The sequence below is a fragment of the Lygodium microphyllum genome, chromosome 3, assembly GCF_053477565.2.
Source record: "Lygodium microphyllum isolate KBCC chromosome 3, Lygodium_microphyllum_v1.1.10, whole genome shotgun sequence".
NCBI lineage: Eukaryota > Viridiplantae > Streptophyta > Polypodiopsida > Schizaeales > Lygodiaceae > Lygodium > Lygodium microphyllum.
The window spans coordinates 139,227,542-139,241,185 of record NC_141137.1 but is presented as its reverse complement, the minus strand read 5'-3'; the positions used below and the strand labels follow the sequence as shown (position 1 = coordinate 139,241,185).

The window sequence follows — 13,644 nt, the reverse complement described above, 5'->3', positions numbered from 1 at the left end:
ACAACACTAGAGGTACTCACCAACCTCAACAAAAAAGCCTTGACAATAATAGTTTTTGTTCAAAAAACTTTGTGAGACCACTTTTAGGCCACCTTTTGATGATAGCATCCAACAAATTCTCGAAATTATTACCCCACCCCATATTTGACCCATATCTACATCACCTAATGTTCACTGAATCTCATACTCACCAACCACCTAATGCCCTCACAAATTCTACATAAACAAACAAAATATTCTAGATATTACTTGGAATAGCCTTCTTAATTGAAGTATTTACACATCTTTAATGTGCCACTTCAGTTTATTGAGGACACTTAACACAATTTAAATAACATCAATACAAAGCAAAATCAAGATAAGCATAGCCTTTAGTGAGAAGAAATCTAAATCATTTATTCATTTATAATATGTTCGGATCACACATGTAGGTAAACATTTTATGTTCTTATTCTTTGAAAGGAAAGTAATAAGGAATCATGCTGATGGAAGGTCGAGTGCCATGGTAATGAAGGGCTATGAAAGCCAAAGATCAAGGATTAACAAACAATCAAGATAATGAAAGCTCTACAAAAGCTCTAAAGATATGATCATTGCAAGAACATTCAGAGGTAAACCATAGGTTCATAGATTCTTTTCTACATTAGTAATATGGAAAGCATGCAATCTTCCACTCAAAAGTGACAGCAAGAACTAGATATGATTATCAGTAGTAGAAAGAGAACCCATTATATGCTATTTTCAAACAAAATTCACAGAATTAAGGCCGATTAATCAGTCCTAAATACATGTGCCTTCATATAATAAAATACAGAGGTAAATAAGTCCAACAAATAGGGCATAGATTCTACCAAGACACTATTACAGGATTATTAACAAATATTGCGCAACTTAAACAAAAGACTTGATATTCGGCTCATTTCAGTCTTCTTATATCTGTCTCCTGTAAGAAAAATGGTTGCAGGGACATTGTCACCTATACTTCCAAAAACTGATCCACCTCTAATCTGATTCAATCCATGAACCCAAATTAAGCTGCAAAAATAGTATCACTCGACCTGTGGAACATTAAAATGGCAGGCACCCTCATTGATTCACAGCCATTCAGTACATTAGTATGCATAACAGCTAACCACTGTGTTTACATGTAGGATGGCTGTATGAATTGTCTGACCATTCAGACAACTAACCTTTTCTACATGTTGAATCGATCAATCAAAGGACACTCTCCGCATTTTGCATATCAGTCTAGCAGTCGGCATGTCTAGATGTTTGCCCATATCAGACCGTATCATCTCTGGTAGTCTGTCTTTAGATGTGGAAAGGCAGGCCTGAAAGGTGGCCAATGCAGGGGGCACCTGCATTGATAAAGCAGACAATACCTTGCAAAGATAATCGATATCAGCTGTCAACTGCAGGGCTCCCCGATCACTAAGAAACTGAATGCCTCTTAGCTGATCCACGTATAATGATATTGTACCCTCAGCAATCTGGAAAGACAAAACATGAAAGCTGGCATGAGATCTAACAGTGGATGCAGTTTAATCCAGAGATGACTGATTCTTTCTTGATTCTCTCCCTTTCTTTGCTTTAAAGTAACGTCAATCTGGGGTGCAACCCTTGACGACGGACAGTGAGAGAAGGCCCACCACAATGTATTCACATTTGCAGCAGACATCAACTTAAGATCAAGCAAATAAGTTTGAAGGATCCATCCACTAGCATTACTGTTACTATGCACAGTATTCACTGGAAGCTGGTCATACATACCTGTTAATGATTCACAATTTACTGGAAAGATGTGGAACTACGTGTCAGACCAAGAAACATGCTCACTAGAAAGAGCATTTGCATTATTTACCAAGTGTTCAGTAGCTTTTCATGAATGTAAGGAGCAGTGGTCTCAAGTACCATCAACCACCAAAATCAAAGTGTTATACACATACAAAATCTGATCATTGACTTCAAGAAGACAAACCTTGAACATCCACTCTGTTGCAAAGAACTGGCCATCATCGTTGTTTTCGTCCATAGCATCTCCACTTCCCATCATGACAGGCTCCAGCTGTTGTGGTAAAGTCAGGAGATACTCTCCAATACTTGTGATATGAGAAGAAGCATAAGCACTAAAACTTGGTAAATCAAATGCATTCTCCTCTTCCTCCGCACTCCAGACTTTCATCTGAGTGATGTCAGCTAGTCTGGAATGAACCTTGGCAATGAGCACATCATACACCAGCTCATTCACTGCCTCAACAAAAGATGCCACTCTTGTTGAGGTATGAGCAAGGGCATGAAAGCCAGTGTCATTTGCCTGCAATGATAACAGTTCAAATAAACTTAGCATCATTCAGTGACCAGACTCCTCACAGGACAACAGCCAATGTAATTTCTTCACTAGTACATATTCAAAGCAAGCCTACAGCAATAAAATATGCATGTTATAATGTGTACCATATTCTGAATATAAAAAGTGTATTATTCAAATGGCTACCTGTTCTAAGACATTGTTAAGCCGTCGTGCCTTATCAGGTGCATCCATTAGCCTCAACACTGCCATATCCAATGATAAGGAACCTGGACCTCCAGCACTCCAATCATTCGCAAAAATATTCTTATTATTCAGCATTGCAACTTGGCTTATGCTTGACAGCAGCTTAGACAGTCCCAGCTGATTCCCCAACCTTGCAAGTGCAGCACGCAGTGTGGCTTCAAAAACAGCTGACCGGTTATTCAGATTGTCACCAACATTGATAATTTGTAAAATACCCTGTACTATGGCCCATTCTTCTTCATCCGAAACCATGTCGAGTACAGTAGCTTCTTTTTTGGCACTTACTCCTTCCATACTAGTTTCCTTCTTGCTTGCACGATCGACACCACAAAGAGCACGCAAAGACTTCAAAATGTCCTGCAGTTTTCCTAGATAATGATGCAAGACTTCATCTAGAGTTTGAAGCAGGGCTTCTGCTTCAGATCCTCCTGTAAAGGATAAGCAACGCTCAACAGCTCCTTCAAGCATGAGAGAGACTGCTGGAATTGAGGCCTCCATCCGACCAACAGTTTCACTGACTTCTACACCACGAGCACCAATGCTTCGTGGAACAGCTCCACGTAAATCCAATAAATTGACTTCAGACATTAACACTGAACGCTCCAGATCTCCATACCTAAATGTGGTCATTTTGAAATGCAATCTTCCAAATTCAGACATAAGAATTTAAAAATGCTCAAAACTGCTTTGTTTGTTCTGAGATACACATGTACATAGAACGAAGACAAGTTGGCACTCATCTCGCTACTTTTATATAACAGAGAAACTAGAAGTAACCATTTAGAGAAAGCCTGTGAATGCCTCCTATGATTACTAAATACTGCGATTACATGTGCTTGGGTGTGAAAGAATGCTTGAATATAAGTTAGAAACTGAACCTGGATCTGAACTCTCATCTTTTCACAATGCAAGATAAAGAAAATTATGACCATGCTCTAGAATTATAGAGCTTGTGATTGGCTTTTCACACAGGCGTTTTTGTAGTCTGGTTGATTGTTTTTTGATAGAATTTCTTTTTGAAAAATGAGGCAATCATACCCACATTTATTTCTCACTAACATTATCCAGTCTTTAATCTAACCAAATGTAGAAAAGGTAAGCTTGCTAGAATATTGTGTTTAGGTCTTACCTCTCCTTGTAGCCTTCATAAGGTGAATAAACTGCTTTTAGACCACTAACCATATCTTCTGGTTCTATAGCGCCAAACAGATGTTGGACATTTCTTGCAAATGTACCAGTCATATTATGGAGTAAGATTAGAAATCCAAGTTGTGTACCTTGTAATTTTTCACCCTTTTTACTATCACCATCTGCCAGTCATTCAAGATGCACACGTTAATCTCAGAACATCACCAAAGAGATTATTTTGTACAAGATACTAACCAAAAGTACCACAGATGAAGTACCTGCTTGGGCTGAGATCTCAACAGAAGAAGACTCTATACGCATGGCAAATGAAGTTGATATAGATGACATGGTTTCAACAAGTAGCTTTGGCACCAGAGATTTATAAGTTTCCGGAAAGGTTATAGAGCACCTGCACCATTAGTGTTTCTATCTTAGCTGTCCATTGCAGAAAAAATAGGTAAATATCAAAAACAATGCGCTCAAATGAGTTGTGTCTAGGATTTATATTTAGACACCATTCTTCACTGTGAATAATTGCACATCTTGAGTTCCATTCCAACAACAGAGTTTATAATAAGCTACATAATCCTCCTACCACTTCCATTCTTGCTCTAGATAAAGGAGAACTTCATCATAGAATTTTGGAAGCCAGTCAGCAAAACTGGTTGGAGAATTGTCGGTTGCAAGACTCAAAGTAGCAGCTCTTCTCTCAACTGATTTATCATTCAAAGAAGGCTTTCCTGCTGCACCAAGGCTTGCTTTCCCAGCCTCGTATTCTTCCCACACTCGCCGCAGTGGCTTAAGCCGTATTCGTGTGTACTGTTGTTCTAAAGACTTGTAACGCCCAATGGTTGCAAGTATGTCACGTAAACCTTGTGTGGCCTCCACCTAAGGAAGGAACAAATCACCAAAGCTTATCTATCTTTAACAACAAACTCAGAATGAATATCAAGAAAGAAACGATATAGTCATTGACATATGCTTCATTAATTTTTGAGAACAAGAAGTCCTGTTTTCACACAGACTAACATCGTAAGAAAATTCAGCAAATCTTCAATTCTACAACCATCTGAAGACTTCAGCAGCTTTTCAAGTTATGCAGTCTTTTTGGATGATATAATCATCTTAGAATATTTTCAACTAGAAGAGAGAATTGAATTCATTATGTTTACAAAATCCCTAATGCTACCAGGAAAAAAGCTTCTCAAACCAACAGCACTAATTTGACCTCAATTGCACATGGTCTCTCATGCTCTCCTGCAGAAGTTTACTCCTGTAGCAGGTCACATAATTAACATGGTGTCCTCAATCTAATCAATGAATTGCAGAAAGTCAATGTAAAATAAAAGTGGCCCAAAAAAATCCATATTGCTACCAAGGAAAAAGCTTCCCCAACTAACTGCACCAACTTGACCTGGATTGCACATGCACAGTGCACACTCAAGCTCTCCTGCACAAGTTCTACTCCTTTAGTAGCTCATAAAACCAGTACATGGCATTTCAATTCAATTAATGAATTATGAATGAATTGTGGCAGGTAAATGTAAAATCAGAGTGGCCCAAGAAAATCTTGAAGAGCGGAAGCACACGATTCAATACTCACTCATTATAAGAAGGAAGACATTGGTAGATTGTTTGAAAAATTCTTGCTGACCACAGATTGTCATCATGGGTCATCATGGTGACTCTCATGTCACCATGGTGCAGTACAGTAAGTGATGAAGCAGGGGCGGCGAGGTGGAAGAGGCAGGTCACATCTAAGAAAGGAGAAACGCATTATGGCTTGAGAAATTCCTAGTATGCATGTGCAGTAATCCCCTAAATCCCACAGTTCCCACCGATTTTCTATCATTGGCCATTTCCTGAAAAGACTTCAGCCACATCCAAGAACTGAGAGGGGGGTCTGAGCAGTCATATATGTCTTGTACAGTCATCTCCTACCTATGAGCCTCAAACTGAGTCAGACGGGGCCATTAGGAGCTCTAACACTCAGTCAATGATGTGCAAAACTCAAACCCTAAACACAAAACACAACTCAAAACTCAAAATGCAAAAACACAAACACAAATAGAGAAAGAAGATAACTCTACAGTGAATGAAAGTGTACAGAATTCTCAAGGGCACAGTACTAAGTGTCAAGAGTGTGACATCCACCAAAGACATCCGAAATGTCGTAACCACCAGTCGTTGGAGATGTCAAAATGTTGAAAAGTGATGAATGCTAATCACTAGAGACTGATAAACAGCCAGGAAATAGTAGAGGAGGTGGAGGATGATGCAGGCAGATTGGTAGATAGCAAAATGCAAGGCTGCAGCAGTCACCAAAAGGGGCAACAACTGTTAGCCGAATGTCAGCTCATGTGTGAGTCTGTGCATGCGGAGGCTGGGCACATTATTTAGGATATTTAGGCATTTTTATTTGTGTCATTTTATGGTCATATTGGGCATTTATTGTTGGCCGACCCGATCATTTTGAGGACATATTTTTGTCCTATTTATTCAAGCTCTTCCTCCTCAATCAGTCAAACACTCATCATCACTTGTGGATCTTCTGCTGGGGAGAGGAGCCAATGCCGGTGCCCACATAGCCAGTGACTCACTGTTGTATGCAACTATCTCATGTTGGATATATGGATTCTATTTCCCGAGCATGCATCTAAGTTCTCATCTCTATTCTATTCTTCAATGTTCTTTCTTTCCCTTTCTCTGTTGTCTTGTATTTCAGCAGTTTATCACAGCATATGTTTACGCTTCCATTGCTACTCCACTTCTAACACGGTATCAGATTTTAGGTTCTATACTCCTGCTATGTTTTCTTTGCTGATTTCAGGACTGTTTTGACCATTGCTGATCAAGCGACTGCTGCTCCAACCAGGTGACCTGTTTTTCCAGCGTTTATGCTGACGTCAGCATCGGTACAGCCTGCGTCAGCCCCTCTACTGCCTACATGTCAGTTCCAACCTGCGTTTTGGTGTCTCTGAATCTCCTCCTAACTGAGTGACTGCATTCTTAGGCCGTTTTTGCTATTTCTGGCTGATTTTTTGCCTTTTCACAACAAGTTTCTTCTTGTTTTGGTCAGATTTTGGTGAATACTAGTTTGGTTGTGTTCCCTCTCCAAATACCTTCTTTTCTCTACTTCTCTTCTAAATCCTCTAGAGATGGCTCCTCCGTGCACATCCACTAATGATAAGTTCCATGGAGATTCTAGTGAGGCTCTTGCACCTTCAAAGAGGGGTTTGAAGAAGAAGAAGTCGAAGACCCAATGTTACCACTGTGGAAAGAAAGGTCGTTTACGAAAGGACTGCAAAGAGTTAGCCGCTTCTAGGAAGAAGGAGAAGAAAACGAAGTAGGATGTGGACTCCTTTGATGAGTCATCATTTGCCTCAGACTTAAACTCCGATCCTCTGGCCAAGGAGAAGTCCAAGGCACGGAAAGGATCAGCTTCTTCGAAACGTAGGAAAGGATTGATGGCTCCTTCCTCAATTGCTTTCTAGTGGTGGGGATGATGACATCCCTCATGACTCTCCAGTGCCAAAGAGGGAGCATGAGAGGGTGGTGAGATGGGGCAGTCATGCCTCATCTATACATCTATACAGATGCACAAGATCCAAAGAGGGACTTCCTTGATACATTGATTGAAGTCTGGCAGGTTTAAATCCTGGAGCTAGGATTGCCATCCAAGTTCATGATGGGTTGTTTCTTTGACACAGAGCGGGTTTGGTTCCTAGTCATGAGCTCACATGAGGGAACACTTTAGTGGTCGGGGAATCCATGGTCAAGTATGTTCCATAGGCATTTTTGACAGGATGGTCATGTATGCTACTAAGAGACATTGGGACAAACACAGAGATATGCTATGATCTTCTCTATTTTCTGAAGCTGATATGATCAACCTCGACATCAGGCACTGTAATAAAGCATAAAATACCTTAGTCTAGGATATGCTAGGGTTTGGTATAAAAGGTGGAGATGTAACATGTGAAGGATCTTTTTGCCATTTCAAGAATACAAGATTACGGGATCCTTCCTCCCACCTATCATAGGGGTGTGTACCTAAGAGGTGAGTATCTTGTTGCAGCATTCATCTTTGATTCTCAGCCATTCATGGCAATACATTTTCATGCCTAGCCACCTTGGCTATGGTTTCTCTGGCATATTTAGTGTATTCTTGTATTTTTAAGTTATTTTGTTTGCTATGAGAATTGCCTTTTGTTTGCTGTGAAAATTGCCTCTTTTACTCTGGAAAATAAAAGAATACACCAAACATGCCAAAGAAACCATAGCCAAGGTGGCTAGGCATGAAAATGTATTGCCATGAATGGCTGAGAATCAAAGATGAATGCTGCAACAAGATACTCACCTCTTGCTATGGTGGACATAGGTACACACCCCTATAATAGTGGGAGGAAGGATCCCTCAATCTTGTATTCTTGAAATGGCAAAAAGATCCTTCACATGTTACATCTCCACCTTTTATACCAAACCCTAGTATATCCTAGACTAAGGTATTTTATGCTTTATTACAAGCCATCCCGGCCTAGAAGAGCTTTGTCCTCAAAGCTGAATTGGGAACAAATTATAAGGACGATTACAAGAATAGATTGAAGCATATGGAATCATGCTGAAGTAGAGCTCTTATGTTGATGAAGAATCAATAAGTTGAAGAAGAAATGACCATGTAAACGGAACACACTGTTGTAAGCTGTCCAAAACAAGCTGTATACAAAATTGGCCATATCTTGAGCTAGAAATGTCTGATTTCCATGTGCTATATATAGAAATGTAGAGGACAACATGTAGTATCCAGCCATGCCTTCAAAATCAAATTTTAATGAAGATAAGGCAATTAACTTTCCGACATGAAATTATTACAGCAAGCTGTTTATTGTTCTATTCATGAACTGTTCTCTTGTAAAAGCCATGGAAATTGCTCCAAGTATGATGGTTGTTGCCAAGAAGATTCTTCGATAGGAAAACCTTTCCATTTGATAAGGTATTCCACAAGATTTCGGTTCCTTAGAACCTTCTCCCTCTTACCAATAATCTTTTCAGGCTCATAGATGATCAAACCATCATCATCCAAGGGAGGGAGTTCTTCAAGAACTTGGATTTGAGGACCAACATACTTTTTAAGCTGAGACACATGAAAAACATTATGAATTCTTGTGCTTGAAGGTAAATCGAGCTGATAAGCAAGATCCCTAAATGCGGTAAGGACCATAAAATCTATGAGCAAGTTTATTGTGCCCTCCTTTGAGAGAAGCATATCGTGACTTGGGAAACTTCAAGAATACCCAATCATCTTCCTCAAACTCCACATGTCTTCTTTTCTCATCCGCATAGGCTTTCATGGTCTCTTGAGCTTTCCAAATGTTGACCTTGCATTCATAAGAGCCTCCATCTTTTCTAACTCCTCACGAGCTTGTGTATGAACATCTTCATGGAATAAGACGGAGGATACTTGTACTTTGTAACCATATAGAGCTTCAAAAGGAGACATTCCAATACTCATATGATAAGTATTGTTACAGCAAAACTCTGCAAGGTGAAGCCAATGGTCCCAAGCATTTTGTGTGTCATGGCAAAAGTGTCGCAAGTATACCTCTAACCATTTGTTAACTCTTTTTGTTTGCCCATCAGTTTGCGGATGGTATGTTGTACTAGGAGTCAATAGAGTCCCCATTAAAGAGAATAAACTCCTCCAAAAGCTGCCCATAAACTTAGTGTCTCGATCCGACACAATCTTCATTGGCATTTCATGAAGCTTGAAGATATATTCCATAAATTGTTCAGCCACTTGCTTCAGTATGATTCTTCATCAACATAAAAGCTCTACTTCCGTATGATTCCATATACTTCAAGCTATCCTTGTAATCGTCCTTATAATTTGTTCCCAATTCAGCTTTGAGGACAAAGCTCTTCTAGGCCGAGATGGCTTGTAATAAAGCATAAAATACCTTAGTCTAGGATATGCTAGGGTTTGGTATAAAAGGTGGAGATGTAACATGTGAAGGATCTTTTTGCCATTTCAAGAATACAAGATTGAGGGATCCTTCCTCCCACCTATCATAGGGGTATGTACCTATGTCCACCATAGCAAGAGGTGAGTATCTTGTTGCAGCATTCATCTTTGATTCTCAGCCATTCATGGCAATACATTTTCATGCCTAGCCACCTTAGCTATGGTTTCTTTGGCATATTTGGTGTATTCTTGTATTTTTCAATTATTTTGTTTGCTGTGAGAATTGCCTCTTTTACAGGCACCTTGGTAGTGACTTGATCACCCACTACTTGGGTATCCATGGTTCTACTTGGTGGTTCTATGTTATATGGTTTATGATTCATTCTCATTGTACCATTGTATGGTATCAGATCACCCATGATTTGAGAGAGGGTGTTAGCAGATATGTCAACTCATGTGTGAGTCTCTGCATGCAGAGGCTGGGCACATTATTTAGGATATTTAGGCATTTTTATTTATCATTTTATGGTCATATTGGGCAATTATTGCTGGCTGATCGGCATTAAATGCTGGCCAACCTGATTATTTTGAGGACATATTTTTGTCCTATTTATTCAGGCTCTTCCTCCTCAATCAATCAAACACTCATCATCACTTATGGATCTTTTGCTGGGGAGAGGACCCGGTGCCAGTGCCGGTGCCCACGCAACCAGAGACTCACTATTGTGTGCAATTGTCTCATGTTGGATATATTGATTCCATTTCCTAAGCATACATCTGAGTTCTCATCCATATTGTGTTCTTCAGCGTTATTTCTTTCCCTTTCTCTTTTGTCTTGTATTTCAACAGTTTATTATAGCATATGTTTACCCTTCCATTGCTGCTCCAATTTTGACAGCAACTTGTCGCTTGGCTCCAAGGGTTGAAGACGCACGACAAGCAACTGGAACAATGACGTGGACTACTAGCGGCTGCAGGTAGACAGCAAACACAGCAGGCTGAAGGCTCCAAGCGGCAAGACAGCAGTTGTAGACAGGTCGTCAAGAGCTAGAGGAGGAAGGGCTGCATTCAGCAAGGACTCGGTAGCCAGTAGATGAGAGCTGATGGCTGAAATCTGCACATAGACACAAGAAACCTGCACACAAGGATGGGGCTGAATGGTGGGCAGCCTATCTATTTATAGACATGGAAGGATTATCCCAAATTAGGGTTTTGCATGTGGGACACAAAAACTCTCTAGAACTGCTCCTCATTGAATGAAACTTTTGGTAATTTACTATTTCAGGGCTGTTTTAAAGAGCTAATCAATGGGTAATGAATGTTTAGCTCAATAATTTGCTATAGGATTTCTGTCCATCAAAGAGTAGAGTCATTGTTAGCAACGTTTCTTTAGTGCCTATTAGTGGTGTTGGCACTTCGCCACTATTGCGTGACCGCTATACATGCTCCATTTTCCTTCCTTTGTGTAGGGCTCACTCACCAAGTTTTATTGATCAAATGACAAAAGACCCGTACAATAGCACTTTCTCAGTTATTCATAGTCCTTTCCCCAACAAGTCTTCCATTGCCACACCCTTTCCTAGTTGTACACCACCCATGTCACAAGTTCCATCCCATCCCCCACCATCTCCTTTGTGGTTCCCTCATACTTCCCCCATCCCTTTCAAAGGGGGACCATACCACATTGACAAAGATTGGCCTTTCATAGACAAAACCCATGTTAGAATTTGCCGATTCTATGGGTAGCGCCCAATGTAATTTGTATGGTGTGGACACTTATTAAAGTGTCAATGTAAGGTGTGTACACCTAGTGTCTTAGAAACTTAAAGTAGTGACACTAGGCTCTAGAGTAAAATAAACCTAACTCTAGTTAGTTGGTGGAAGGCTAGTTAGGTCAACCCTTGACCTAAGCATAAGTTGTACTTTCACTCTATCTTTCATTCTAGCAAGTACACTCTTCTCTTTTTGCTTCAGCTCACTCTCTTGTTGTCATTGTCTCTCCTCTCTCTCTCCATAGCTGGCTGCCATTTTCCAACATTTGGTATCAGAGCAGCTCGTACGCGCAGATTCTGTTCAGCCGCTATCAGACGGTGCCATCCCACCCAAGGTCCTACTGTTGTCAGCTTGGTTCTTAGCTCGAGGAAGAGTTTTAAGTTGCTGTGAGGTGCTGCTGAAGTGGAGGAGGAGCTGTAGCTGAGCCATCTCTTATTTACTCCAGATCTATCCATCTACTCCAGATCTGTCCATCTGCTCCAAATCTGTCCAGTTCAGCCATCAGCTCCATATCTGTCCATTTGCTCCAGATCTGTCCAGCTCAGTCATCTGCTCCAGATCTACTATTTTCAGCCTGCATGCAGCCCTGCACGCAGTCCAACGTGCAGTCCCACACACAGCCTGAGGAGCTGCTATTTTGGAAGAGCTGCTGTTGTTTTCAACTCTGCCCGCCATTTTCTCAGCTCTACCTGCCATTTTCTCAGTCCTGCCCGCCAACTTCTGAAAACCCTAAAAAGTGCAAAAACCCTAATTTTCAGATTTGGGGTTTTCTCAAAATTTCTAGAATTTCCAGTCTATTTCAGCCATATCTTCTTGAATCTCAGCTCGTGCTGCCCAAAAATTTGGGGCTTTTGCTAATTTTTGCTCCCGGAGTTCGAATTGACAACAATTCGATTTCGGACTTTTCAGTTTTTTTTATCCAGCACGCATCAAAGGCAAATTTCAGCTGCTGTTCACTGCTGACACGCATCCCAAGGTGACATTTCTGCAGAAATTCCAACTATAAGGTACAAATTTCTTCAATTTCTTTTAAATTTTAGAAAGATATTTGGGTCTTTTGCCTGGCACGCACTCCAAGGCAAGCAACAAGTAATACAACAACATTTAATTGCTATTACAGTCAGATTGGGCAAAGAATTTTGGAAAATTTCAGTAAATTTTGGTAAGAATCAGCATTAAGTTACTATATTTTTTACTTTTGTGGGCATACATTTCGAGGCGGGTGTGATACAGCAGTATAGTGCTGTAATTTACTGGCTGAGTGCTGATTTGGGTGGCCTTGTGCACACTTTGGCATTTGTGTGACAGTTTGGTACTTGTTTCTTAATCCCGTGGGGGATTTTGGTACTCTGAGGAGTAAACTCTATACTTCAGCACTGAAGTATTTGGCTGCAGATTTTTGTCTATCATTGACAACATGGCATGTCAGGGGAATAATGATCAAAGCAACATCCTTGGTGTCCTCACTCAGGAGGACAAACTTGATGTCTCAAACTACCCACTGTGGACTTTTATGGTCAGTAACCTTCTTGTGGCGAAGGACTTGTGGGACTATGTTACAGGTAATTTGCAACGACCAAGAGGTCTTGCACCTCAGACACCTCAACGTAACGCTCGAGGACAGGTTGTTGGTGCTGTTGGTGGTGGTATTGGTGCTGCTACTGCTGCTGCCCCTCCTCTCCCTCCTACCGAGGATCAAAGGAAATGGGACTCAAAAGATGCACAGGCACTTTCTTTGATTGCCTTGTCAGTAAAAAGGGCAATTATTCCACACATTTGGTCTTGTAAGACCTCAAAATCAGCATGGGATGTACTTGAGCGTATGTTTGCAACATGCAATGAGGCCAGGATATCCTATCTCTGCAGAGAGTTGGCCAATGTGACCATGGATGAAGGTGATAGGCTATAGCATGACAAAGCTCCTTACTCACATACTGGATTTGCGTGAGCAACTACTCAATGTTGATGAGATGCTGAATTGGTAAACATCACACTGAACTCTCTTCCAAACTCATATCTTGGTTTCCACACCTCTTTGATGTTGTCTTTTGGGGGGGGGGGGGGGGGGGGGGGGGGGGGGGGCGGTAACAACCCCTTACATATGTGGAATTGAAGGCCTTTTGCTGCTGGCATTATGTTGAGGTGATGTGGCTATGCTTTCCAAGTTCAAAGGCAAAGGAAAAGTCAAGTAAAATGTAAAAAATCAGCAAAAGGGTGATACAGAACA

At 40.8% G+C, this 13,644-nt stretch overlaps 1 protein-coding gene across 1 annotated transcript in view; it reads right to left on the bottom strand.

Annotated features, from left to right (window-relative positions):
* Nucleotides 1-733: 733 nt before the first annotated feature.
* Nucleotides 734-13,644, bottom strand: part of EYE (conserved oligomeric Golgi complex component-related / COG complex component-like protein) — a 50,870-nt gene continuing 37,959 nt past the window's right edge. The window contains exons 5-10 of the mRNA XM_087674820.1: nucleotides 4,278-4,570; nucleotides 3,961-4,091; nucleotides 3,684-3,864; nucleotides 2,495-3,170; nucleotides 1,979-2,314; nucleotides 734-1,490 (exon numbers count right to left, since the gene is read on the bottom strand). Of these exons, the coding sequence (XP_087530946.1) occupies nucleotides 1,212-1,490; nucleotides 1,979-2,314; nucleotides 2,495-3,170; nucleotides 3,684-3,864; nucleotides 3,961-4,091; nucleotides 4,278-4,570 (1,896 nt within the window). The 3' untranslated portion in view covers nucleotides 734-1,211. The remainder of the gene's footprint in view (nucleotides 1,491-1,978; nucleotides 2,315-2,494; nucleotides 3,171-3,683; nucleotides 3,865-3,960; nucleotides 4,092-4,277; nucleotides 4,571-13,644) is intronic.